The sequence below is a fragment of the Diaporthe citri genome (assembly GCF_014595645.1).
Source record: "Diaporthe citri strain NFHF-8-4 chromosome Unknown scaffold_5, whole genome shotgun sequence".
NCBI lineage: Eukaryota > Fungi > Ascomycota > Sordariomycetes > Diaporthales > Diaporthaceae > Diaporthe > Diaporthe citri.
This window is the reverse complement of record NW_025064850.1, coordinates 5192092-5218916: the sequence shown is the minus strand read 5'-3', so window position 1 is coordinate 5218916 and position 26825 is coordinate 5192092. Positions and strand designations below refer to the sequence as shown.

General features: G+C 53.9%; 9 protein-coding genes across 9 annotated transcripts; 4 read left to right on the top strand and 5 right to left on the bottom strand.

Moving 5' to 3' along the window:
- Positions 1 to 1780: 1780 nt before the first annotated feature.
- On the top strand, positions 1781 to 3387 carry INS49_011963 (uncharacterized protein; the record flags this gene model as incomplete). Its single annotated transcript, XM_043172670.1, has 5 exons — positions 1781 to 1960; positions 2033 to 2405; positions 2468 to 2585; positions 2643 to 3307; positions 3380 to 3387. 5 exons carry the CDS (start codon positions 1781 to 1783, stop codon positions 3385 to 3387), a joined length of 1344 nt encoding a protein of 447 aa, XP_043024415.1.
- Positions 3388 to 3798: 411 nt separating this feature from the next.
- Positions 3799 to 5534, bottom strand: INS49_011962 (uncharacterized protein; the record flags this gene model as incomplete). The annotated part of the gene is made up of 3 exons (XM_043172669.1): positions 3799 to 4153; positions 4217 to 5144; positions 5222 to 5534. 3 exons carry the CDS (start codon positions 5532 to 5534, stop codon positions 3799 to 3801), a joined length of 1596 nt encoding a protein of 531 aa, XP_043024414.1.
- A 1462-nt stretch (positions 5535 to 6996) lies between these two features.
- Positions 6997 to 8237, bottom strand: INS49_011961 (uncharacterized protein; the record flags this gene model as incomplete). Its single annotated transcript, XM_043172668.1, has 4 exons — positions 6997 to 7046; positions 7102 to 7303; positions 7357 to 7466; positions 7547 to 8237. The coding sequence occupies 4 exons, from the start codon at positions 8235 to 8237 to the stop codon at positions 6997 to 6999; spliced, it is 1053 nt and encodes a 350-aa protein (XP_043024413.1).
- An 810-nt stretch (positions 8238 to 9047) lies between these two features.
- On the bottom strand, positions 9048 to 10184 carry INS49_011960 (uncharacterized protein; the record flags this gene model as incomplete). The annotated part of the gene is made up of 2 exons (XM_043172667.1): positions 9048 to 9767; positions 9825 to 10184. The coding sequence occupies 2 exons, from the start codon at positions 10182 to 10184 to the stop codon at positions 9048 to 9050; spliced, it is 1080 nt and encodes a 359-aa protein (XP_043024412.1).
- Positions 10185 to 11269: 1085 nt separating this feature from the next.
- INS49_011959 (uncharacterized protein) lies at positions 11270 to 13117 on the top strand (the record flags this gene model as incomplete). Its single annotated transcript, XM_043172666.1, has 4 exons — positions 11270 to 11327; positions 11395 to 12173; positions 12265 to 12321; positions 12434 to 13117. 4 exons carry the CDS (start codon positions 11270 to 11272, stop codon positions 13115 to 13117), a joined length of 1578 nt encoding a protein of 525 aa, XP_043024411.1.
- An 892-nt stretch (positions 13118 to 14009) lies between these two features.
- Positions 14010 to 14372, top strand: INS49_011958 (uncharacterized protein; the record flags this gene model as incomplete). The annotated part of the gene is made up of 2 exons (XM_043172665.1): positions 14010 to 14163; positions 14236 to 14372. The coding sequence occupies 2 exons, from the start codon at positions 14010 to 14012 to the stop codon at positions 14370 to 14372; spliced, it is 291 nt and encodes a 96-aa protein (XP_043024410.1).
- A 1409-nt stretch (positions 14373 to 15781) lies between these two features.
- On the top strand, positions 15782 to 19787 carry INS49_011957 (uncharacterized protein; the record flags this gene model as incomplete). The annotated part of the gene is made up of 9 exons (XM_043172664.1): positions 15782 to 16255; positions 16321 to 16754; positions 16806 to 16840; positions 17529 to 17546; positions 17600 to 18151; positions 18380 to 18684; positions 18766 to 19033; positions 19505 to 19537; positions 19597 to 19787. The coding sequence occupies 9 exons, from the start codon at positions 15782 to 15784 to the stop codon at positions 19785 to 19787; spliced, it is 2310 nt and encodes a 769-aa protein (XP_043024409.1).
- A 600-nt stretch (positions 19788 to 20387) lies between these two features.
- On the bottom strand, positions 20388 to 21801 carry INS49_011956 (uncharacterized protein; the record flags this gene model as incomplete). Its single annotated transcript, XM_043172663.1, has 5 exons — positions 20388 to 20643; positions 20721 to 20805; positions 20865 to 20994; positions 21052 to 21471; positions 21535 to 21801. The coding sequence occupies 5 exons, from the start codon at positions 21799 to 21801 to the stop codon at positions 20388 to 20390; spliced, it is 1158 nt and encodes a 385-aa protein (XP_043024408.1).
- Positions 21802 to 22803: 1002 nt separating this feature from the next.
- INS49_011955 (uncharacterized protein) lies at positions 22804 to 26736 on the bottom strand (the record flags this gene model as incomplete). The annotated part of the gene is made up of 3 exons (XM_043172662.1): positions 22804 to 23983; positions 24044 to 25364; positions 26382 to 26736. The coding sequence occupies 3 exons, from the start codon at positions 26734 to 26736 to the stop codon at positions 22804 to 22806; spliced, it is 2856 nt and encodes a 951-aa protein (XP_043024407.1).
- Between the last annotated feature and the right edge of the window lie 89 nt (positions 26737 to 26825).

The window sequence follows — 26825 nt, the reverse complement described above, 5'->3', positions numbered from 1 at the left end:
AGCCTAACCTGCCTAGTCAAAAGGCCACTAGGCTCGTCTGAACCTTGTACTCCTCGTCCAGAAAGGGACCAAGTGCCGGATAAGCATGGCCGGATACGCTCGTTTCTGCTCAGCTTAATTTAAAAGAACAACCTTAAAAGGGCAGGTCCTGCACAGAGCAGTCAAACACCCCTAATACTCAGAACTCGCCTGCATAAGCTTTCATCTCATACCGACCGCCCGAACTAGTCACATACGAGCAGCTGATGTCACCCCGAGGAGATTTCTGACCCACAGGACTATTGTGACGCTATCGATTCCGACATCGAGACGGGAGAAGATCGTCCAAGGACAAGACGAAAAACAAAATGTAACACCTTGTCTTTGGTGAGACGGACCGCCGTCCTCTTGACACAGACATCCCACGATCTCGGTGTCATTCGATCGCCTATCCACTCTGCCTCGCAGCTCCTTGGTCCAGAGGAGGGGGCCCAAGCCGTGTGGGGCCGCCCCGGCTCGCCACGAGCTGACGGAGCACTCGACACGACGGAGCTCCCTCGATGCCCTCACGCATCCACTGCTCAATGACCAGTGCCAAGACCGCGTGGCATGCATGTGCGTGCCGTCTTATCATTCGACATCACATCCCCCGGCGCCTGGGACGCACCACCCTGCCCGGTTGCTCTGGTGCTATCACTCGCCTCGGGCGGGCACGGTGACATAGTTCGCGCTATGACACTCTGTTCCTTGTATTATACTGATTTTGAGACTTAAGAGGGGGCGTTTTCCAGCGTCGGAACGGGCGGCGATTGAGTCCACGTGCTGTGCCGCCAGGGTCAAGGTTCGAAAGCATCCTTTCTCCTCTTCTTTCCTCTCGTCCGCAAGCCACGGGAGCCACGCACGCCACGATTTCATCGCCAGTTTCTGCATGTTGGTTTGTTTCGTCGTGTGGGGAAGGGTGGGAGGGGAGAAAAAGGTGTGATAACGGCATCCCGAGAGGCGGCGATCTGCAAAGTCGGTCTATAAAACCACCCAATTATGGTCCCTCCCCTGACTGCAACCCTTCCAAACGTAGCTCGCTTCTGCAAGCCACATCCCCACACACATGTCGTTTCCCAGTACGGAAGGGCATTGGCAGTTTGCCAGCTCCCGCCCAATCACCACGGCTGCCGCTTCCGCGGGGGGGGATCACAGAGTTTGGAGCCTCTCCTGTCACCGGTGGCCCAAAACGAGGGCTAGGCTCTGCAGGCTAGGCGGGCCCCACTGCTTTTGGTCTTCCTCCACGCGAGGAGGAGCCGGGTTTAAGCTGTGCCAACGGCCGCGCTACACTATTTTGGGATTTTACGCCGCACGGCATATATGAGGATCGGCTCCACATCCAGCAGTCCTCGCTTCCTTCACACGCCTGACCGTGCGGCCCAGGAGGGCGGCGCAGAGGAAGGAATGACGAACAAGACCTCGTTGGGGGAGAGAAGGAAGGGAAGAGAGGTGCTGTGCCGGGCATGTCATGTGGGCCGACCGGGGGACGAACGACAATGTTGCATCGGTTATCCACCCTCGTCGATTTGCTCCTCTTGGGTCGCCGTTGGGAATCTGGGCCCTGATCTGAGCTGGCCCTAGTGTGCCTTTGCGGATCGATCTGCATAGATTCCCAATTGATCTGTACGATGAATAAAAGCGAGCACGGCCGGCTTTCTCGCCCGTCCGCCTTGTGGAACTTGAGATCTGCTCTGTCTTTTCTCTTTCCCTTCTCTGATCTACACTTACTGCGTTTCATTTTGGAGCGCACCCCATTTTTATCATGGCCTCGTCGGGCCAGTTGTCGCCAGAGATGGCGGCCGAGAACAAAGGCCCTGGGATCCTGGCTGCGTGCTACACTGTCGAGGCCATCGCCAGCTTCTTCGTTGCTGCCCGCCTGTTTGTGCGCGGCCGGATGATGGGCAAGTGGCAGCTCGACGACTGGCTTATAATTGTCTCTATGGTTTGTGGCCCTAAGGTGCCGTCGTGCTAAGCTCGCCCGGATCACATTGACTGATACCTATATCTGATTTAGCTATTCGGCTGGATCGCCGTCGCCTTCACAACTGCTGCCGTCGCCACCGGGAGTGGTAAGCACTTCGAGGTGCTGACGGAGAGCCAACATTCTAAAGCAGTATTTTGGACCGTCATGGGCTTCGGCCCTGGTGTCATGTCGTTCGGCATACCGAAGCTCGCTGTCGTCGCCTTTCTTACACATATAATGAACCCGAGCAGGATCCACCGTATTGTCATGTGGGGGATGGCATCGCTATGCGTTTTTAACTTGTTCCTTTGTGTTGTCTTTCATTTTGCCCAATGCACACCGGCAGCGTCGCAATGGGACTTCTCACTCGAGAGAAAGTGTTGGAGTCCATGGATCTTGATATGGTGGGCCACGTGGTCTGGCTGTGAGTCGCCGTGCCATCCTGGGGCCGTCCTCAACTTCTCGGTTACTTACTCATTGAGACAGATTTCTCTGCTTTCCTCGATTTATACCTGGCCGTGTACCCGTCGATCGTTCTTTACAAGCTCCAGATGAACCGCAAGAAGAAGGTCGCCCTTTGCGGTGCCCTGGGGATCGGTTCAATGTACGTGTCCCGGATCGATGGACTCAGTTGCGTCGATGAAGCTAACTCACTGCCCAGAGCCACCGTCGTCGCGGTATACAAAACAACTAGACTACCCTCATTAGCAAGCGGGGACTTCACCTATTCAACATCCGACCTCGTCGTCTTCACCATCGCCGAGGGCGGCACCATCATAATAGCAGCCTGCATCCCGGTCCTGCAGCCCCTCCTCGAGATGCTCACAGGCAAGCGCGGCTGGATGAGCAGCGACAGGACGTCCGGAGGCCGGCCCTACCACCAGCAGCAGTACGGCGGCCGCGGCGGCCAGAGCTACATGGCGGAGAAGTCGGTGCGGTCCGACTTCGAGCCGCGGCGCAAGCAGCGGCGCCTGGACGACGACGACGACGACGACCTCCTCATGACGAGCTTGGAGATCGAGAGGGCCCAGGGGAAGGACGGGTTCTGGACGGCGGGCCAGCCGCCCGTGCCGCGGAGGGCGGCCCTGCCGAGCACGCCCTCGCGGGCGTCCTCGAGGACGAGCATCCGGGCCCATCCGAAGGCGGCGTGTCCTGCACGTGGAATTTTCAGCCGGCCTCGCAGGAGTGAGGATACGACGGCTATCCCGCCGGTCATCACGAAGACGCACAGTATCAGGGTCGAGTATGAGCCCTACACGGGCAAGTCAGGGTCGTGGCCTCTTCCACAGGATTCGTTTCCGATTGGCGATGATGCAGGCCGTGATGGTTCGAATGCTGGTCTTGTCAATCAGCGCTCATTCTCTTTAAGCAGCGTCCAATCGCAGAGTGCGTTGCGAGGTTCATAGTCCTTGGGGTAGGAATGAACTCATCAGCCCCGAGTAGCTGCAGCGATTAACTGTACAACATATCACCAATCGTCTTGTTGATCGTTGGGGTTGTCATTTCTATTGCCCAGAAATGGGCCCTTTGGATGTGCCCTGATGTCAAGTCGGATTATCACCGGGTATGAACGCCTGTCTGGGCTCTGTGTCACTCCCAGACCTGGGCGTAGTTGGATGGCCATTCACCAATAACCATTAGGTCAAAGCCTTTCATTTAGACATTAGAGTATGTTGGGTGTCCACACCGGACACCATCACGTTTCATACTTCTCATCAGCCGGGTATCAATATGCCAACTCAAGAATCCAAACAACCTGTTCCAAGCCGAAACGCCTGTTGCAACCACCATGCGCTCTCAAACATCTGCATTGCTGCTCAAGCATGGATAGCCTGCTGAACATGCGGGTAGACCTGGACCATCTGGTGATAGAGGTCTCCATGGTCACGTATCATGACCTCGGGGTCCCAGGCCGACGCCACAAATATCGTGTCGATGCCGCTGGACAGCGGGGTGGTAAAGATGTTGCAGATCTGCAGACCGATGAGGAATGCAAAGGCAACGATGACCACCGTATATTGGCCATTTGAGTTGTAGGCCGGGTCTGTGAACTCCAGATACAAGAAAGCGAGCAGGGCGGTGGCGAAACCGATGAATGTGGCACCAAAGGAGAAGACAGGCCCAATAAGGCATTCGTTGACGAGTGCATCAATACCGCGATCCTTGATCATCCTAAAAAACCAAAAGGATTAGTGATCTGGCAACAGTCAGAGTGTCATGAGGGTTAAGACATACTTCCAGGTATCCTTGGCTGACTGGAAGTAAGAACGGCCGTAAAGGGCAATGTGCGAGAAAGCGTATCGGTTGACGAATTCGATGACCCATTGGAGGATGGAGATGAGACAGCTGAGGACACAGAAGAAGATGTAGGCGATCATGTCTCCTGACTGCCCGCTCTGGTCACGCGCTGTCTGGGCCAACATCCTGAGGAAATTAACAATGGCAACAATGAGGCTGCCTAGGCTGATGGATCCAAAGCTGTAGGTCAAAGACCGCCTCAGTGCGCCGCGTGTGACTCCAGTGGGGTACGCGCGCGAGTTAAAGTACCACGATCCGTAGACACCGGAGACAGTGGTGTGGATCGTATTCTTCAGCCACTCAGAGAACCAGTATGAGCAGAATGTGATGAACACTATGAGGCCAGTGACTTTGGCATAACTGCAGCCACCTGCACCAGTGTTACAGGCCGGGTTATCGTTGCTGGGCGAAAATTTGACATAAACGGCCGTGAAAGTAACAGCGAACCAGGCCGCGAAGGCGGCACCGATGAGACCCCCCACAAAACTGACCATGTAGACGTGGCCGTGGTGGTTGGCGACGTTGATGGCGGTACGCAGCATGAGCGCACTGAAGGGTATGCGCGGGATCCACGAGATGAAGGCGAAGATGAGGAAGGCCACAAAGATGAGGAACACGATGCCTCCCGCGTAGTACTTTCGATAAAGCATATAAATGGCCGTTCCCAGGCCCCAGATAATGTTCAAGATGCCGGTCGCCCAGATCAGCTGCTTGGGGAAGGTTCGGGCGAGGAGAACGTAGCCGTAGCTGAAGACGATGGCGATGCAGAGGCAGAAGACGAACAGCAACAAAGTGTTGGTGTTGATGCTGATGTCGCGGCTGTTGCCATTGTAGATTCCGGTGCCGTTGGAGCTTCGAGTGGCAGCTATGGTGGGGGAGAGATCACACGTCAGTCGGTTGTGAGGCTCTGGGGAGACTGTGCAGGACGTGAAGAGATATTACCGTAGCCCTGAATCGCGATGCCAGACACGGCAACGTAGCCAGCCATGGTGAGCACGAAGAGGATGCCGGCCCAGATGTCATTGTACTTGGGCTGCTCGATCTTGAAGGCCTGTTCGAAGGGGATCTTCTCGTTGCCATAGCCGCCGTTGTTGGGCGGAGGAGGTGGCGCCTGCGAGTAGCCATACTGCTGCTCTTGAGGGGGAGGCGGGCCGTATCCCTGGGGAGGGTATTGCTGCTGTTGACCATACTCCTGAGGCGGATATCCCTGGGGAGGGGGATACCCTTGAGGAGGATACCCTTGCTGCTGTTGCATGATGATAATGCTGTTGATCAACTGATGGACCGATGTGGTTGATGAGATGCTGTGGGATTAATTCTCCCAAGCGCGTGCGTCGTGATGATGCCTTGAGGTCGTGAATGGACCGATGGTGTTGTGGAAATGGATGGTTTCCTGGGTGGAATGTGTTTGTTTTGTCTGGCGCGGGCGGCTACGGTGGGGAGATTTGGTGTGACCTCATCTAAAACAGCTGAGAGGGAACTACAGCTCACGAGTGCAAGAGCGAGCGAACAGAGCAGAAGGCCTCAGACTCATGGATAAACGGCAGGTGGGATGTGATGAGAATCGACAGGGATAAGCTGCCGGGAGTCCACTGAACTTTGTTTCTAGCGACTCGCTAAGGCTGAAACGGGTCTGGCGGGGAGTGGCCCTAGCTTCTGATACAACCTTCGACCTCGCCGGCCAACCAACTTGTCTCTGCCAGCTGGACTTTGATTGTTGGCAATGGCAGGATGGCAGACTGGAAGAGAAGTGGGCTGTGGACACCAAGCTGACAGAACGATGGCACTCGGAAGAAGGTGCCGTCTTGGTGACATGTTTTGTGGGCGGCTGAGGCTGGGCATTTCGACGTGCCACGCCTGCCAATGTCCATCGGTGGGCCTCCAGACCTTCCCAAGCAGGGAGGCGAGCTCAGGGGGTGGGCTCCGGAAAGGAGGGGTCGGTGTAGGCACAGAGAAAGCTTGAGTCCCAGGCACAAAAAGCACTAGACTCCCGAAGTCTTATCAGAGTTTGATCATGGCCTGGCTCGTGGTTGCCATTGGGCAATGGCCGCATGGCCTAGGCCTGGTGTTGTCTCTAGTCGGCCTAGATGAAAGATTCCTCCATACCGAATCCATGCAGGCCAAAGCTTTTGGGCTCATGCATTCCATGACCATCCTTGCTAGCAGGACCCTGACAAGCTGAGCCAGTTTGTGCCGCATGGCTCCCTCGTTTATCCTATGTCCAACAACAGAGCCCATGTCGACAAACCCTTCCGCCCATGATTGGCTAGTACCGACTCACTTCCGTCCTGCAATGTGGTCTGGCGGCCTCTTCAGAAGCGGCCACAAGAGGCTTCAGTTTCTGCCCACAGGAGGCCGCAGACTTTTCCACGGCCCAGGAACCACACCTGGGGATTACGGTGCTGATGTCATTGTTTAAGTCCTCAAGTGGTATAAACCGTGCCACTCAAAAATATCGGCTGTATTATAGCGATGCTCAAGACAATTCATATGCCGTGTGTCCAAATTCTACGGCAGACCAACTTCAGATAGAGTCATATGCCATGCTGCCCATCACTGAAATCAATTGCTTCGGCTGAGGACATCACACCCGTTGCGCGACTTCTCGCCGAGTTCATCCGCTTATGGCAAGTTGAAAATTCACTTTTCCAATGCAAGATACCTCCCCAACTTGTGCAATAGCAACGCCGCCTGGCACGTCACTCGTCCTTGGGCGACTACAGTTTACTCTTCTCTTCAGGAGACTTCACCTCGACAAGCAGTTTTCCTACTCGAGTTAGTTTCCAATCAGGACTGCAAAAGGAAGAAGGACGACGCCTTACCTGTGTTTCCACCCTTGAAGAGGTCCACCAACGCTTGCTCAGCCACCTTCAGGCCTCCCTTCACGACAGTCTCTTGTCTCTTGAGCTTGCCCTCGGCGAGCCACTGCGCCAGCTGCTTCCGAGCTGCTGGGTATTCCTTGACAAAGTCGAACACGATGAACCCCTCCATGCGTATTCTTTGTGTAATGACTTTGGATATTTGCTGAGCCGCATGTTAGTGCGAGAACGGGATGTAGGATCAATGCTTTTACATACCCGTGGTCCCTTTGGGTCTTTCGAGTTGTACTGTGAGATGGCACCACACATGACAAACCGCGCATTCTTGTTCGCCCTGCTCAGGGCCATGTCCAGAATGTCTCCACCAACTGCAAGTTCAACCATCAGCCAAGCTCAGCCGAACCGACCAGATCAAGTTGCCAAAACCGCCTGCCAGGCAAAGACTCACCATTGTCGAAGTAGACATCAATATACTTCGGCGTTGCCTCCTTGAACTTCTTCCTGAAGTCAGGGTCCTTATAGTTCAGACACACGTCAAACCCGAGCTCCTTCTCCAGCCACGCGCACTTCTCATCGGATCCCGCCAGGCCAACGACCCTCGCCCCAGCAATCTTAGCCATCTGCGCAGCAACACTGCCCGTCGCCCCCGCCGCGCCGGAGACAACCACCGTCTCCCCAGGCTTAGCCTTCCCGATCGTAGTCATGCCGAAATAAGCCGTAAGGCCCGTCATACCCAGCACGCCCTGGAGGTCCGTGACCTTGCCGTTCGCGGGGAGCGGGATATCTGAGGCCGTCTCGAACTCCTTGGGCCCGGCGATGGCAACCTCGCGCCACCCCGTGGATGCCGTGACGAGGCCGCCCTCGGCCACGCGCGGCGACCGGGACGCGAGCACGCGCGCGACCGACGACCCGCGCATCACCTCGCCGATCTGCACGGGGGGCACGTAGCTGCGCACATCGTCGAGCCAGCCGCGCATCGCCGGGTCGAGCGACAGGTACAGCGTCTCGACGAGGATCTCGCCGTCCTTCAGGTCCTCTGCCCGCGGCGCCGGGCCCTGCTTCTGGTGGAAGGTCTTGCCTGGCACGATGTCGCCCTTGGGGCGCTCGGCCAGGACTACTGAGGTGTTTGTGCGGCTCATGGTGGCGGGAATTGCTGTGAATGAGGAATTGCGACTTGAGCTGGACGGATCGACGGGCTGGCGATAGGTAGGTAGTTGCTGTGTAACTCGACGTTGACCTCGGGACAGCCAAAGGGGCAGAGGGCAAACGTGTGGCAGCCCGCAGCCAAGACTCCGGGAGCCGAGGTACTCGGTGGATCGCCCCTCCGGGATCCGACCTCTAATCGGTGATGATGATTAATCGCGGGGATCATTAACTATCAACTCAATCTTCGGCATCTGCTGTCCTGTCTCGAACTCAAGGCCTTGACGACCTGCCTTGGCTTCATAGAGTCGCTTCCGTCAGCTCTGGGCTTCTCAACTGCGGCCATTTTGATCATAGTGTCTCGAGCGAGCAGTTCCGCCTACCTCAGGGCAAGACTTTCCTGCAGCCGCTCCTTCGATTCTTCGTTAAAATACATGTCTAATATTATACAGAAGCAGCGCCTACCTCGATGGTGAGTATTTCTGTGCACAAGGTTAATCCAGACCATGATAAAAGGGAGCGTCGTAGCATTGATCCCGGGCAGCAACTGATGTTTTGAAAGCAAGCCCGTTACAATAGCCATTGAGGACGGGAAAGGGTTGTCTTTGTCATCGCACAAATCACTAGGGGCAGAACACGGAACACACATGACATTGAATTTATCCTGTTAGGCGTCAGCCCTCATGTGATATCTGATGTCGATGATGGACGGCTGTTATCAGTGAAGCTCGACTAACCTGATGCTGGGTATCCTTGAAAATGTCAATGTGGGTGACATACACAACCCTCCCATCCACGCCATTTCCCTAGAATTTCGTCTTGTCGGCGAGTAGCCTCTTTCCCTCTTTGGTATCTTCAAAACGCTTTCGGAATCGGGCAGCGACTTTTCTTCCGATGGGTGGGATGCTTGTGGTGATCCTCAGTTCCTTGCCCTCACCATCAAGGACGTTAGTCCCATGGATGTTAGACCAGTCGAAATCGTAGTCTGCGACCGCCTCAATGCCCATACTCAGAAGTGATTCGTAGAAGAAGCTGTAGGCGCCGTTCTCGCCCGCCTTCCAGTGCGTATGTGCCAGGCCCTGGACAACATCCACCAGAGACACCTTGTCCTCCTTTGTCTTCGAGGCCTTTTTGATTCGATTCATAAAGGGCAGGCCAGACGGTCTTTTTCGGAGGTCGGCCTGCTTGATTTGGCCGATGATGGTCTCTCGCAGGGTATGCCTAATGGTTTGCGGGAGCTGAGCAATCATGCCCGAGATAGCTAAAACCCTCGCGGGCTCAGAGAGATTGGCGCGCTCCCGGGCGGACGGACAGACCAAGAACTTCGGGAAGGGTCGGTCTCCATCTGGGAAACGGAGTAGAAGCTGGGGGCCGTTTACGCCAGGGTTTTCTCGCGAGGTGTCATCTCGTCTGTTCTCGGTGTTGAAGAGTCCCAGAGAGCTGTTTGTGACTGTGGTGTTCTTCTTGCGACCGGCATCGGCATTGGCCGGCGCGTCGGCTTCTATGTTTCCTCGCGTACCGGCGCTCTGTTGAACGATATCCTTTTATATCATCAAATTAAGCCCCTCGAGCATGAATCCAACCCTCTCTGACCAGGCGTCAGCCTCTAGGTGTTTGGGGTTTCCGACAATTTTAACCATGTAGGGTTTCTCGATAAGCGAATGATGTAGACCGAACTGCGGCAACTTCTTGATGACAATGCACGCCCGCGTCAGGTCGCGCATTGTCCACTTTCCGCCACGGAGCTTGTTGTTGATCCACTTCCAGTGATCCCCGAATCTTGCCTCGCTCAAATCTTCGGCCCGTAAGATGCGCGAAATCTCCTTTCGGTGACGAATCTCGTTCTGGAAATTACTCTTGTACTCTTGGCGAAGACGCTGCGCGTGATCACGGAGAGCACGCGGCATTGGCTGCAAGTGGGGTGGGGTATCGTAGTGAGACATCTTGGTGGTTGAGCGTTGGCGATGGTCGGCGATGGTCGACGATCATGGCAGAGGAGGGATGTGAAGGGTATCTCAACTGTTGCAAAGTGTCAGTGAAAACCCTGTCTTGGTGAGAACGAAGCTGAAGTACCTGTTTACTGAACGAGCCGAAGGGTGGAGTCCTGGTTGACGGGACGTTGGAGGAGCAGAAGAGGCATGCGCATTGGAAAGAGGGACAGCTGAAAGAAGCTACAGGATGCCTACCCAAGGGGGTGGAGAAATCGTGATGTGGTGTGTAAGAAGTTGAAAGTGGCAAAGGAATGGTGGGTTTAAATAGTGGAAAGAAACAGACGCCAAAAAGTAAGGACACGTCCGTTTGCACCTTTTTGCACGTTCGGAATGGCCTATGAAAAGTCAAAACGAGTCTCAGGATGTTGCCAACATGAGATGAAAAGTGTAGTCTCATACCCAATCTCATAGGCAGCTTATCTGGTAAAAATGGCTTCCTATACGAGTTTGAGCCCCTTAATTGGACAATACCATCTGCTGTCATTTGGCGCACCTTTCTATTGTCTCTACCATTCTCGCGTCTGGCAAACATACCCAATGTACGTAGGTGAACACTCGTCAAGAAATGTTCTGGGCAGCCATAGATGATTCCTCAGACTCAGCCAAGTCAACCAGCTCACATCTTCATGTCTTACATTGACCTGCACCCCCTCATCTGCTCACGCAGTGGACCATCACGACGGCCCCCTTTAGCTTCCAGTGATATCCATCAATTGATTTTCTGGTCTGTTAGGTATCAAAATAGGTGCGAGGCGACAAACAATGGCTGCGTGCCGCACCTGGCCATCAGCTCGGAATTGCCTCTTCTGCCTTCTACCTTAGCTACCCAGAAACCCTGGAAACTTTTGATCTCAACTTCGACAACTCTGCCTTTTTCCGCATCAAAGCCCATACCTCCAACCTTCTATTCTGAACATCGACTTTTTTATTGGCGGTCTCTGTATTGAGCGGGTGAGGACCTGGGCAGCTTCACCAGCAATCCTTTTCAGCACTTCGCAACTCAGCTACTGACAGTGTAATCAAGAATTTCGCGCATCATGGCAAACAAGTTTTACCAAGCCCGCTTCAGACATGGCAAGATTCCCCCTACACCCTGTCCGGTCGAGAACGGCGCGTTTTTTTTTGGGGGGGGGGGCCTTTGCTGACCATCACGAACGCGTAGCTGATGGGTACCTGGCGCCCTGTAGCGACGAGGACGTTGCCGGCGATGGCATACTTGACGACATCCGAAACAACAACAAGACCAACTTTGTCAATGCAGTCCACGCTTGCGTTCTCACCCGGCCGGGTATCACATATGCTGACCTCCAAAACTTCCTCGTGGACCATGGCGTCAATTGCACTCAGCCTGTGGTTGATGCAAGCGAAGTAGATATCAATGTACAGCAAACCCTCACGGACCTACAAGGCAGCATCGAAAAGATCTACCCTATTCACTTGGACTTCCTCCCATCCACCACTGACGTGGGCACACGCCGGCGACTCCATGCCATAGTCCCGAGCAAGCATCTAGTGGCAGCAGGCCACGTCATTTCGCGCAACCAACTTCCCGCAGGCACAGGGACTGAATCCCAATCTACTGTCCCAACAGATGACTGCGATGCATTCACTGGCTGGCTCGTTGAGGGTGACCCCGTCACCCCAGGCTCTCCAAACGCTAATGGCCAGCCACCGTTGGCGGTGGCTGCTCCTAAGGAGAACACCATCTCGGTCGGTTCTGGAGCCGACCAAAGCTGTGCCTCGTCAGAGCTTCACGCTCCCTCGCCGACAGCACCGAGCCCGCTTATCCTCCCAGCACAACCCGCGGTGCCGACCCAATCATTGGCTCTGAGAAACAACACCGCTGTCTTCACGATGTCGGCGAGCTTCAACGTCAATGCATACAGCTCAGTTAGCGCCAATGCCCACTCCGAGTCCGTCGTCAAGGACGCAGGTGGTCTGGTAAGTTTACCCTGTACACATGCGATTTAGGTCTTGGAAGTGGTCTGTCCACCTAGCGCACGTCAGGCATAAGCTAATGATAGGGCACCAGGTCCTCCCGGAGATCATCTCGAGCGACAGTGAGCTCTGGGCGCAGGCGAAGCGTGCGGTAAGTCGATCCGATCCCCCCCCCCCCCCCCCTTGGACATATTTCCTCATATTCAGCCATGCCGGCAACGGCCTTTTATCTTTTCTGGGTTGTACACTGAACCGTGTTAAAGATCATTCAAAGACTCCGGTTGACAAACGTCGGCTACGGAGCGTCGGCGGGGATACGATGCATACTCGACCCACCACCACTGATGGGTTGGATGGGAGGCTACACCTTGGGACGCTTCCGCAACTGCTGCAGCCGCATAGTCAAGGCGGCGAACCCAGCTGGCGCACAACATAGGCTCGACGCACACCAGATCATGGCAAAGATGGGGCTAAGGCCGAACGAAGGAGGCTTCGACCCAGCCGCTTCCACGAAGATCGCGAATTCCCTCAACCACATGATCAAGCACATGATGTGGGCATTCGACCTCGTCAAGATGCAGAAGAACAACTACGAACACTTTGTTCCGGCGGACCGATACCGATTCACGAGAATGCTGGGGCTCATGCCAGACGGCAAAATTCCTATCGAATTTGATATCATCTCGACCGATGGCCCGAACAAGGGTCAGAAAATCGGGCTGTGGAAAGGAACCCTGGATCAGCTCTCATGGGACAAAGGCGATCAACGCAAGATCCCGAACAATATACAATGTGAGCTGCTTGTGAAGGAGATCTTCGGCGAGGTGGAGGCCGACGACAGAGCGAACCTTGTGAGACTGGGCAGCGTGGAAGTGAGAGAGTGCTTCGCAGATGAGAACGTCGACCTGAGGGCTTGTTACGAGAAAGTACTAGCATTGAGGGGTTAGGGACCTCGTAGCCGATGAAAACTTGAGACAAGCTGATTGCATTTTCACTTAGCGCAGACTTGCTTACATGGTACTTACGTCAAGAGAGCCTTCTACCTCAGAAGCATAATGTCCCTACTGTGTTATCTCGAGGATCCAAGTACTGTCAATGAAAGAAAGAATTGCCTTACATAACCAAGGGGTCTTGCCAAGTATTTTCCTAAGGCATATTGCTTTGACTGTGTCATGCCGATGGTCCACAAGTATGTAGTTCATGAGCCCCGTTTCCCTTGGTTTCAACGTCGTAAGCACTATGTAGAGTGTGCGAAGATCAAAACCGAGAAAAGTCATTGGCAATGTCATCTTTCTTCGTTTTAGTCAGCCTCGAAGGGACCTGAAAGATGCAAGAGCTCAAATTGGCTTTATCCGTTCAGGTCTGGATTAAAGTATGAATCTACTGCACATGAGAAAAGACTACCTACAAACGGTTGCACCCTACTCTCAAACGATGCTCAAAGTCGGTACCCGGGCCATTGGACCTCAAGTACTAACTGATGCTCCACAACGATACCACGTAGGAGCGAGATCAAACGCGATACTCGCAAGCCTGCAACATTCGTTGCTGAGCAGGGGTCAATTTCAGCTCCGGCAAATCAGAAAAGATGTCCGACACATCATCGACTTCGACATGCATGTTCTCGAAGTCGAACATGCCAGCGTGCTTGTAGTCCATTCCATGTCCTCCACACTCCTTCACCAGGTCGAAGGCTTCGCTCTCAGAGTCCTGTAAATAGACTGCGTCAGCGTATGTTTTTGATGGAGACAGATGTGCTTTGGGTCCAGGCTATGGGATGCATGGGCAAAAGGTCGGCTTTGGCTTCATATCAGCAATGGATTGGTCTGTCTGGCTGTCATGTGGGCCTTCCTTGGCCTCTTTACAGCATACCGCCACGACGTTTTGACCAAAGCTGGCAGCGCGAACGAGGATAACGAGTGGACGTTCGGTCAGGTCCTCTCACTGACCACATGGATACCAATCGGCATTGAACTGTTGGCCGTGTATATATGTAAGTACCCGATTCGACTCCATTGATCGGTTTATCACATAGGTAGATCGACGTGAAACTGACTCCGTCTAGATGACTCGAACAAGTCTTTCCAGATCATTTCCAACCAGTCTCTGGGGATGGAGAGGACTAACACCGAAGGAATTAAGAATGGCATGGCTTACGAGAAGACGTCAGAGGAAGAAGCGATTCCACTAAAAGGAATATAAGGTCAAATGCTGAGAAACGATGACGGCGGGTGGATCGCTAGACGCGAGTGACCTTTCATACGTCGGGGGGTCAAGCGTCTTGACATTGGGACCTCGTACTTGGCCTTGCTCATATGTACAAGGTTGAGACAGCATGAGTCTTTGATAGCGTCGTAGCATAGTAGCATATACGCCATCCCCAAGGGCAACTCATGCAACATTTGGTTGCCCTTTCATTGGATACTTAGATATTCGACGTGTCACATCTTACGCACACGTACAACGAGGTTGAGCATGCCCCTCGACTTGATACATCAGCATCAGGTCAAAGTGCTGACAACAAGCAGTGCTTGGATAAATTTGGATTGGATCTCAAGCGGATAGACCTTGACTAAAAGAGGAAAAGAACCTACGTGGAACCATGCGGCTTTGCATCTGCCGCGAGGGACATTCAGAACACGAAGGTCTTCCGAGATATCCTAGGCTATGAGAAGAAGGAAGAGCGCAACACGGTGGCTTGCCCATCAAGGTCATTGGTCTGAAAATGGTTCATCCCAAGTCTGACTTAGGCTTTTACTCCACTTCTCAACTTGCTCAACGTGATCCAGGAGTGAATCACGACAGGCCGCTCCAGTTAACATTCGAGGACCTGGCTGGCCATTTGGCTGTAGAATAAAGTTTTGAGCTCATGCACTAATCCCCCGGGATAGTTCTTGTCATGACGAGTACACTTTTCAGCCTCTCCGGGCTTCACTGCGACATCCTGCGAGGAATCAGCTCACATCAGGATTCGAGAGCGCTCACGGCATGCGGTCATTCCAAGCCCTCTTAATACTGAAAATAATATACCCGCACCTGTGTAAGTGGAGGTGTGGAAATAAATAGAACTCGGGGTCTAATGGCCCGTATCTAGCCTGCCTTCGAGAAGCAGCTCCCGCCATCCCGGCTTGGCATATTTCCAGATCAGCGAGATGGGGAAACACCATTGAACAATTGATCGCACTGAGGCTGCGGAGAATGCTGGTCTCGACAGGAACACACTCCGAAATTCAGGGATGACCCAAGACAAGGTGGCTGAATCATATCAGGGCAATGAAATGAGATGCTTCACTCCTTTCCCATGGGTAACATCGCGGGCAGGCGCAGCTTTGCATGCTAACGGAAGCCTCTGTGAGATTGATTGTCAGCAGTCTATGACGGCTCCAACGAACTTGCGATCACGGATCGCTGTATGTGTTCAGACACAGTGAGACTGAGTGGAAATGATGCAGGATACGATCAAGAGACACTCCTTGTTGGGACGTGTATTTATGCCGTCGAGTTCCTGCAAACGAGATATAAGAAAGTCGATATGAGCAGGAGAGCTCGCTCCCCCAACGCCACCAGTTGACTCTGTATCACATTTTGTAACTGCCCTTCACAAAGCAAAAATGAGATATCTCTCTGCAGCCACCGTTCTGGCGCTTGCCGCCCAAGCCAGTGCCCAAGATTTGGTCGCAGCCCTGCAGGCGGACCCCGACCTGAGCACCCTCCTGGGCGCCATCTCTGCGGTCCCAGGCCTTGCGGACCAGCTCGACGCCGCCGAAGGCATCACGATATTTGCTCCAGTCAACGCTGCCTTCGAGGCTGTCGACCCGGCCAGTGCTGCCGGGCAGGCAATCGGGAACAACGACGTGGATGGCATCGCCTCGGTGCTGTCATACCATGTGGTCCCGCAGACAATCCCTAGCTCTGCCATCACGGCTACGCCTCAGTTCGTGCCAACTCTCCTCACCCCTGAGAATGTGATTGGCGGTGCTGCAGCGACACTCGTCACCCCTGCTCAGAACCTGGGTGCCCAACTCAACGGGTCGAGTGTCATCCTCCGCTCTGGAAACCTCGCGACATCAACCGTGACCCAAGCTGTAAGTCTATTTTGGAAACTCATAACTCGTAGGTCTTAGCCCGTGGAAATTAACACACGACGTAGGATGTTGTCGTTGGAGGGGCAACAATCCACAAGATTGACTCGGTTCTCACCATCCCAACAAACGCCTCGACCACCGCTACTGCTGCAGGGCTAACCGGCATTGTGGGTGCTCTCACAAGCGCGGGTTTGGTCGAAACCATCGATTCTGAGCCCGATATCACCGTCTTCATCCCTTCCAACGAGGCCTTTGAAGCCATCGCCGATACCGTAGCCGGCCTGACCACGGAGCAGCTCCAGCAAGTGCTCCTCAAGCATATTGTTCAGGGTGCGGTGATATACTCTCCCAGTATTCCTGCTGGCGAGACAGTTGTTGAGAGCGCTCTCGGCGAGCACCTTACTATCACCAACAAGGATGGCGCAATCACTGTCAACGACGCGACGGTGATCTCAGCTGACATCCTCTTGTCGAACGGGGTCGGACACTTGATCGACAGGTAAGAGTTTGAACGCACTTTTGCCTCTACACCTGCTAATAGTTTATTTAGCGTCCTCATTCCAAATGACCTGAGCTCCGGCAGGGGTAAGGAGAATTGCGACTAAGGAGCTGAGATGGGCTTCTGGGCTCTTTCTGCTTGACAAAGCTTGAAGCAAAACAGAAAGCCCTTGGAGCAAGGGCTCGCGACGCAAGTCTTCGTGACGGGAAATTTATTTTTGATCACAAAAGTTCAATTCATCTACCCGAGAATGCCTCTTGGGGACATAGCCCGTATTAAGGACGTGGTCAAATAGTAAAAGACCAATTGGTCGTCTTCACTACCACAGATGCCAAATTTGAGTATTCGGTGCATGAAATGAGTGCAGATGTAACCGACCGATTTGACAGCATCGCGGGGATTGTAAGACAACGGCGCAGTCTGAGACCTCGGAACCTGTTAGCAACCTAGGTGTATGGGCATGAGGTGGATTATCTCGGTCCCGCACCCGGGAATCAGACAGCATTACCGGGCCACGGGTGATCATCCGGGTATTCTTGATTCCCCCTCACGTGTGATTGTACCACATCTGACCCAGAGCTTCGGTTCGCGGGGTACGTGACCTGCTCCGACAGCCAGAGCGGAGGGGCGTCATCAATAACGGGCGTGGCCATATATTCATCGCAAATTATAGTCCGCCGTACGAAGTGTTTCTTGACACAGCTTCTAATTGATCTTGCCTTGTCTCGAGCATTCTGCAAAGCCCTCTAATCGAGATGGCTGTCACTGATGAAGGACCCACCGGCATCAAGGGTGAGTAATCTCGGAAACTCAAATATGTCCACGAACATACTCACATAGTGTAGTGATCGTTATTGGGGCCGGTCTTGGCGGGTGTGCCGCGGCACTCGCCATGAAGCATCACGGGCACGATGTAGTCGTGTATGAGAAGCTCGCAAACTTCCGCCGGTTAGGCGACTCCCTGGGCCTGGGCGAGAACGCACTCAAACTGCTACGACGCTGGGGCGGCGATGCCTTGTATCACTCGCTCACGTCCATTGGAAATCAATCGCCGGATATGCAGATTCGCAGGTGGCACGATGGGAAGATCCTGGCCCAGCAGCCGTTGATGGACATGGCTGGGCACATAGGCCACCGTGGGGATTACCACGAAGCTTTCTTGCGTGGCGTGCGCGATGCCGGCATAGAGATCAAAATGGGATACGAGGTTGTTGGATTTGGTGAGGGCGACGATGAGGATTCCAGACCAAGCGTTGCCTTCCAGGATGGGACAGTGGTCAGAGCTGATGTTGTTGTCGGCGCGGATGGGATCAAGAGCCGCGCACGAGAGCTTGTCCTAGGGTTTACAGACGCCCCGAAAAGCAGCGGGTACTCGTGTTGGAGGGCATATTTCCCTGGTGAGCATCTGAAGGGCGACACATTATGTCAGGACTTCGTTGATCACGATTGCGTGAATATCTGGTGTGTGATCCTTTTCACCTTTTGCATCCACGTTTTCCTATCTACGCTTGTCACCAAATCTGATTTTCGAAGGATCGGACTAGATACGCATCTCGTCCAAAATACCTTGCGTGACGGGGAAGAATTCAATTGGATAATAACACGCAAGCTCTCTCATGAGGCAGACATGGAGATCAAAGAGTCTTGGTTCCAGGAAGGAGACATGGCCGACGTGCGAGAGCATATCCAGGGCTTGGATCCCAGGATCGCCGCGGCAGTCGAGAAAACACCCGCGCTCTTGGACTGGAAGATCTGCTATCGAGATCCATTGCCAACCTGGATTTCCAAACAGCACAATATTGCCCTCCTCGGTGACAGCTGCCATCCACATCTTCCCACCAGTGCGCAGGGTGCGAGTCAAGCAACAGAAGGCGCTGCGGTCCTGGCAGTGTGTTTAAAGCTGGCGGGACGCGATCAGATTCCACTAGCCGTAAGTTTCACCTAATAGCTCAATACTCGCGCCAGTAAGGTGCCATCAAGTTCAACCTCGCACTGACACCATCGGCAACAGACGAGGTCCTACGAGAAAATCAGGTTCGCTCGGACCAGACAGAGTCAGACTGCGGGAGAGGACCTTCGTGATCGATGGCACAACGCTCTTAAAGGGTTAGAAGAGGGAGTAGAGATCGACCCGGAGTCGGTAAAGATGCGCAATAGATGGTTATACGCTTATGATGCTGAGGAAGACACTGTGGCCCGGTGGGAAGAGGTGTCGTCCAGGGTTGCAGAGGAATTGAGGTCGGGCAAGATCGAACCACTTTGCACCGTTCTACCAAAGAGTACGAGTTTGAAAGATACCTAGGTAGCTACCAAGATCTCCGGTATTTGACTGTAGCGGCGCTCGATCACGGCGGCAGGCGCCTACAAACTGCGCTGCGGGGCGGGGCGAGTTCTCTTCACCTGGACATTGAAAAGAAGGACAGGTTCAAAGTAGACTTGCCTATTCCTTGCCCGTGCGTCACACACCACCCAAGGTGCTACTTCCTACTGATATCCTCGGTAATGCTGAGCTCAAGCTCGACTCCATAGCTACAACCGGGCTCGATTGCCGGGGTATTAACATAAAGGAAGCAGCTGTTCCTCCAACGTAATGAGTCCACTGATGCCTTCCATGCTCAACAATTCGCCATTTCTAAGCAGTCACAAACATGGTTTCGAGCTTCCACGTACTCATAATCGCCGGCCTGATGATGGGCCGCGGTGCATTGTGCCTGCCACAGCACGCAGAGGCTTTGGGGACCCGCCCACAGCTGCGACCCAGCCCTACCTGCCAAAAATCACTTGTGAGTTTTTAGCCCAAAGGTTTCAACTGTATTATGCCTGTTTTGACAATCAATCTCAGCGGCGTCGTCCCTTGTCACTCGTATACTAGATCCGAACACCACCACGACCCCTCCAGTCGACAGCACAGATGCCAATACCCAGACGATGACAACCATCACCAGGAGCGACGGCCGTATCCAAACCCTGCCCATCCCGTACCCCATGCCAACCATCATTGACCCTGGCCCTCCAGAAGATAAAGGTCACTAGGGAATGGGCCCCCGATGGCTTGATCTACACCAAATGGTGTATTCTTGATGGCCTCGCCTAGAATCGGGGGGGGGGGGGGTTGCAGTTATTCGTACATGCAAATGTCTTAACAGACTGTCCTGCTGGGTTTGAGCAGTTATCAACGCGATACAGGGGTATTTATTTAATTTATAAAAGTTTAACCCCATTCACTCACTAAGTGACCCATTCCATATAAAGCAATTGTCCATAGGACCGAGCAAGGACTGCACAGATCGACAGCATCTGCTGTTGAGTGATGTGCCCCTGATGATGAATTTATCCCGGAGGGGTTTATCCCAAGGGGGGTTATCGTACAAAATGTACAGCAGAAACATGCCCACTGCAATTTGAGTGGGACGGACGGGATTTTGTACGAGCCATGCTTAGCACGAGTCTGGTTTGATGAACTAAGTAGAGACCCAAGTACCCCGGGAGCCACAAACGCCAGGAGACTGATCTTCCCGACACAACTGCAGTACAGCAATCTGGACAAGAGATAAAATCACCCATGCTGCTGCATTTTGCAGCATCGTTGTCCCGGCCTCCCCACCGGAAAGACGGCATCTCAAGTCCGCTCGTCTACGAGCAAGCCACGCCAGACGGAACGTTTGCGCAACTTGCGTACTTCTTGCCTCCCGTCACCGTGACGCTCTTCCAGGTCCACCCGGTGCAAGCACCTGTCCCACAGACGACCACAACGTCATACCCGCTGCTGGAGACAGCGCCTGACCCGGAGATGGTGTCGAGGGTTAGGCCCGTGATGGGAATGCCCGAGGTAGGAGTGCCGCCGTCGAGGTCTCCTCCGTCGTAGTCCTGCTCGATCAGGATGCCGTACCTGGGAGGTGAAAGAGGTTTTGTCAGGGACAGGGTCCTCCGTCCACGATACTACGGCCCTGTGATAGGGCGACTTACTTCGAGATGCTTGACAAGGTGATCTTCTGGTAGGTAACCCCCTTGATCGTGCCAGTGTCGCCCTCGATTGCCTTGACTCGGATCCCTGATTGGTTGTTAGACTGCACACTTGACATGAATGTGAAAGTCCATTTGTCCACTCACCATTTACTGAGTTCTTGACCTCGTTGTTGTAGAAGGTCACCGTGTCAACCACGTTGTCGGAACGGCCTCCCACCGAGCCAATTGACAGGCCATGACCGCCGGAGCAAACCGAGTTTTCAAAAGTGATTCCCTGGTCATGACATCAGTCCATGGTCAAAGAGAGGCAAACATCAGGCGCTATACTCACGGTTCCGGAATTAACAGCAACACAGTCATCCTGATTATAACAATTCGCACCGGTGATAACAACATTAGACGAACTCCCAATGTCGAAGCAGTCGGTGTTCTTCCCCTTGCTGGTCCCGGCCGAGTTGTCGATGGTCATGCCGGTGATGGTGAGCCCGTCCGCGCCGTTGATGCTGACGGCCTGGATGGGCGTGTTCTGGATGTGCAGGTTGGTGATGGTCGAGGAGGTGAGGCCATGCGCGTAGAAGAACTTGGGCTTCGTCACGCCGCCCGAGCCGCCCTTGCCGTCCCAGTACTTGGACCCGCCGCCATCGAGGACTGCACCGGATGCGCCCTGGATGGTGATGGACTTGCCCTCGATCTGCAGGAGGGGGCCGGCCCACTCTTTGTAGCCCCAGGTTGTCGTGCCCTCGAAAATGACCTGTCATGGTTGGTTTAGATTCTTGTGTGCGCTTTAAGGATGTGGAAAGGAGCCTGCACTCACGGTGGTATCATCCGCGAGGCTGGAGAGGTCTAGAGTGGTACCAGACGGGACGACGAGCGAGGACAGCACGAGAGTGGCGCATGACTTCTGGCTGACACTGGCGAGCGAGGCGCCAGATGAGCCGGAGAAGGTGCAGCTGGTGGCCCTCTTGATCTTGTCGGCGCCGGGGGCAGGGGTGATGGCCGGCCCGGGCTCGGCAACGGGTGAGGCCGACACGCAGGCGGCAAAGGCTGCCACGAGCAGGGAGTAGCAGACGTAGAGCTTCATTGTCGATCTTGACGGCGGCTAGAGACGAATCACGGCAGTGTCTGATGCCAAGGCAGATGCTCAAGAGATGATGTTTGTCTTGGCATCTTGGCAGCCTTATATACACACGAACGCCTCCATCGTGAAGGCGCACCGATCCAAGGAACGCGTCACCGGTGGCCTGTGTAGTCTGCGGAGCATGGCAGCCAACATCCTCCATTTGGTCTTGTCTCCACCACACGAGGGGAAGATCTTCATCCTCCAATAGCAAGACTATCATATAGCCCCCGGGTCGTGTGGTGTCGACGTTGTCTGCGCTTGGAGCCTCGGCTGCCGGACGGGAAATCCCCCCAATCGGGAGGGATGGCCAGGCCAGCACGACCAGCGCCCAATCGCGGCAATCGTTCCGCGGAATGTGAACTTGGCTGACAGCGTCCACATGACTGTTGTTTTCAGCGCGACACGAACATGATTCGTGGCAAATCGTACCTCTAAAGTCCGTCATAACGACTGGTAGACTTGGAGACGTCGCTTTCTATTACGCTGGGGTGCTTGATGGTGGACGACGCCCGTCAACTGGTGTTGGGCAGGTAGCTGCTGCTGTTGAACTCGCAACTGACGGGTGGAATTAATAAAACAGGATGATTAGAGACAGCAATTCTTCACACTATTCTGCTCGCTGGGCAACTGCTCGAAACATTCCCTAGAGCGCTGAACGCTCGTTAGGTCCGCACAATACAATACATTAACTTTTGAATCGGTCAACTCCGCTCTTTGTGTTCCAAAGGATCGAGCCGAAGAGCTGCACTGGAACTGGGTTTCGTCAAAAACAAATTTTTCAACTGTCCAAGCCTTTAGCGATGCTTTGCTCGCATAAGCGGCACCTTCGTAGCATGTGAGCCAAAGTTCATCGCACACATGTCCATTACCAGCCAGACTTAAGCACACTCGAGATAAATCCTGCTCCCCGGAGACTAGAAGACACCAATTTGTGGTTGGCCGAAATTCCTGATACCAACTCTCTCACTTCTTCTTGGGGATGAACATGCCGCCAGTCCAGCCAAATGCCCGATTCAGCCTGCGGCCATATCTTCTGGCGGTGGTGAAAGGCAGTTTGCTTCGTGGATGAGGTTCGTGGAATTGAATGCTTTGACCTAGGCTATTCGTCGCCGGGCAAAAGATCCAGACCGAACCATAAAGCTTCTCAACACTGAAACCCATAGCAGCCATGGCCCGGAGGAAATCGATCCATTGGATCTCTGCCGGCATCGAAGTGGATTCCGCATTGAAGAATAGCGTGCGAAAGACTTTATAGGTGCGCTGGTCCACTTCCACTTGTGTCTGAGAATCTGCGTCGACTGATGATTGGTCTGTGGTATGAACCTCAGGAATGCCAGCCGAGGCGGCTTTCCTGGTCTTCAACTTCGACTTCCGCGGCAGAGAACTGTTCCCATTAGGATGAGACGATCCATGGCTGGGTTGTTCAACATGAATTGCAGAAAATGACATGGCCGCCATGGCGTGGTAATCATCTTGCTGGCGAGGATGGCCAGAACTGGCCGAGCGCATCTGCATTGGCCGTTCGTCAACCCACTCAGATGTTCGCTGGAGTGCTCGGGGTTGTGTAAGCAGTCGATGCAGAGCTGTGGTCTCTATGTTTCCTGCCTTGAGAGACATCTCTTCATCGAATCGAGCCCAAAAGCTATCCAGGTTCGACTCAGCTCGTCGGAGGGTTTCGACTCTCTCTTTCGTGCGGCGCTTCTCAATGGGATAGGTGAACTTGCCCCTCGTTGGCATCCCATGACTCAACACTTCGCGCATGGTTTTGGAGTAGAAAGCTTTGCCAATCTTTTGCCAGGCGCGACTCTGCTCGTCAAAATCCTCATCGATCTGGTTCTTGTGCACGCGCATCTTTTGACTGAAGCCCCTTGCCCATGGCTGATACAGTTCAAGCTGGCGCATGCACTGAGAGATGATCGAAAGCTCACCCACACAACAGGCAATGTATGGAGATAACAACTCTTTCGCACGAGGCTCCGACTCTACAAGTCTCTCAAGCTCGTCCGTCATCAGCGTCCATCGTAGTGCTTCCAGCGGTTTTCCCGACTCCCACAGTGTCTTTAGCAGCAGCATAAGCTGACCGCCAATCTTGTCTATCTTCTTTCCCGGCCGTGGGATGATCCAAAGACCCTTTTCCGAAGAGCTGGGACGCTCGCGTACAACAAATTGCCGCATTGGCGGAGAAGCAAATGACCGTTGCAACTGATAGCAAGCTCCCCACGCCGCCTCGTTCAGATGGAAGTGGAAATTCAGCATCGCACGCTGATATTCCTCGGGCAGATCTTTGTCTGGACAAATACGCGATGCATATTTATCCTGAAGCGACTGCAATTGCCGGGACTCTTGGTGGAGCTGCGAATACATCTCGTAGTGTTTGTAGGCCTCGAATAGGAGTGTCATAACCGCTCTCCCCCAGAATTGCTGCGACTCCTTGTGGTCGTCAAAAGGAGTGTGACCATGGAAATCCTTGATGATTTCTGGATCGTGCTCTTTCATGTCATGAACATGCTCAGAGAAGTAACCAGGGTCCTCGCGCAATGCCCACATGTGGTCCTCGGCGGCTGATGCTCTGGCTGAGAGAAGTGATATGAGTCGATCAAAGTCGAGCTTCGCAGGCACTCGATAGGGTGCCTCGGCGGCAATTATGGCGAGTGAATCGAAACCGTTGACTTCGGTGTCCATCCTGAGACAGGGTTCACTCAAAACTGGAAACCGGTCGCTGAGTATTTCTGTCTCCGTGAGATCATGGAGAATTTGATGACAGCAGTCGACAAGGAAAGCTAACAGCTTCTCTTGTGCTTCGAGGATGAGCAGACCTTCTCCAGGACTGATCTGTTTCTGGTCCCCATCCATCCAATCGGATTGATAGTCACGGGGCACGAGGCTTCCGTACTCATTTTCACCGAGGGCACCATCCATGATCATGATGTATTCACGCAGGAAGTCAGGTTTCAAAGCCTCCAATTTCCTGCCCAGATGCATCGCATCTATATCGCCGGCGGCAAACTGGCCTGGAAGATTTCGGCCCCTGGAGTTGAGAAGCAGTAGCATCAGCTTCGGCTTGCAGAGATCCTCTTGATTGATGTATGGCCATATGTAGTGGTCGCGAAATCTCGTTTGCGTCTTCCGCTCTTCGATCGCTTCTGTTCGAAAGGCGTGGAAGTCGGGGCGATGGACTGCAGCCATGTCGGGCCAGGCGTGAAGCAGGAACTTGAGTCTTTGTGTGCGGGTCTTCTTCATCCAACGCTTTTGGATGGTGGCTTCATGTCGGGCCAGGATTTGATTGAGGGTGTCGTAGTCTTTGAAGATGCTTCGGGTCCTTGTGTTGATTTCCTGACGGACTTCTTGAGGCTCCCGGCGCTTGGTCAAGACCACTTCATGCAATTTCTGCAGGACCACGATCATCCTGAATCGCTCCAAGGCGTTCTTCCAGGAGAAAGCATTGTCCACCTTGTCATCCCAGTAGTTGGCTTCTTCGTTGAAATGATCGTACTCTTGGTATATGTCCTCGACCTCCATCATCGCTGTGGGTCAGGAAGCATGCGTGGTTTTGGGGGACAAATTTGCGGCCGGGTGCGACTCTGCCTGCGGTAGTATCCGTGGTGTGGCAATGGTCGGTGAGACGTACAGCACTTGATTAAATGAGTCGGCGTGTCTTTCCAAGAGGATGAAGCATGATCACTCACGACAGAATAAAAATCAGGTCGCACCTAAGGTTCTGCTACGTAACAGGGTCTCTGTTTTCGTTTGTCCGCGTTGAGTCAGGGCTAGATTTGGGAGACTGCAGTCCACAAGGTAGGTATGCTGCAGAGCTGTCTTTGCAGGAGGGGTTCGGGATGATCGACCTTCTGCCAACCAGATTGTATGGAAGATGGTTTCTTTTGGTAAATTTCAGTGAAGACCACAGTGGTGAGAGATGTGAAGGAAGTCGACTTGCAAGACAGGTTGCGTCCTGGGAACCTTTGAAGTAAGGTGCCAGTGCGTTTGCGTGGCGTTGGTTGTGCGGGAAGGTGCAGGCTCCGTATCAAAACGCGCGCCTGAGTTGAGACTGCAATCAGGTCAAACGGAACAGACTACCGTCTTGTCCGTGCCATTTCATCAAAACGACCACTGTTTAACACACATTGACATTCCAGGTCGTGTGCATTGGAGAAATTCGCTTCTTTTTCGTTCCTGGTATTAATAAACCCAATGGCCAGATAGCAACAGACGCCGTCCCTCCTACGGCATATGTGGAGCCAGGATTTCCAGCGATTGATACCCGATTCTTCTTCCAGAACTGAGCCGCCTCCTCTCCGTTCTTGAACACAAACCGTTCAACAGCCCGTAAACTCGTGCCATGAACCTCCCCAGAATTGCGTCCCCTTGAAAAAAAGAATCTGTGTCCTTAGGCGTTACGTCCTTCCAAACACTGTACTGCTGCATCAAACCCCCTTCCCTAGCGAGCCCTCTGACCAGCTCAAGCCGCCCGTCCACCCAGTCCTGACCAAGCTCGTCGCCCACCTGCGCCCGCCGGTGAGACACATGCACAGCAAACTCACCATCTCCAACAAACCTCTCCGTCACGGCGCCCACCTCGCCCACCTTCCTCGCCAGCACGCCCTTCTGATACAGCCGGCAGAAGACGTGCTTGCCAGCTGTCTCCTGGTACGCGGGGCTCTGGAACCCCTTCCAGACGACGAACGTGCTCGGCCAGTACAGGCACGTCACGAAGTCCCACGCGTCGGTCGAGTTGGCCTCGTCCGGAAGCTTCCGGGCGCCTACCTGCACGTAGTTCAGGGGCAACTTGGTGTGCTTGTGGCCCTCGCGGGCCAAGTCCACATGCACCTTTTGGTACTCGTGAAGGAAGCGGTCCTGCTCCCACGAGGGCTCCTTCTGCACTGCGATGAACCACATCACCTCGTCTTTGGTGTCGTACTGGGGCTGGCTCGGGCCTGATATTGTGAAAACTGGCACTTTGGGTTTTGGAGGGAGCTCTGGAGACC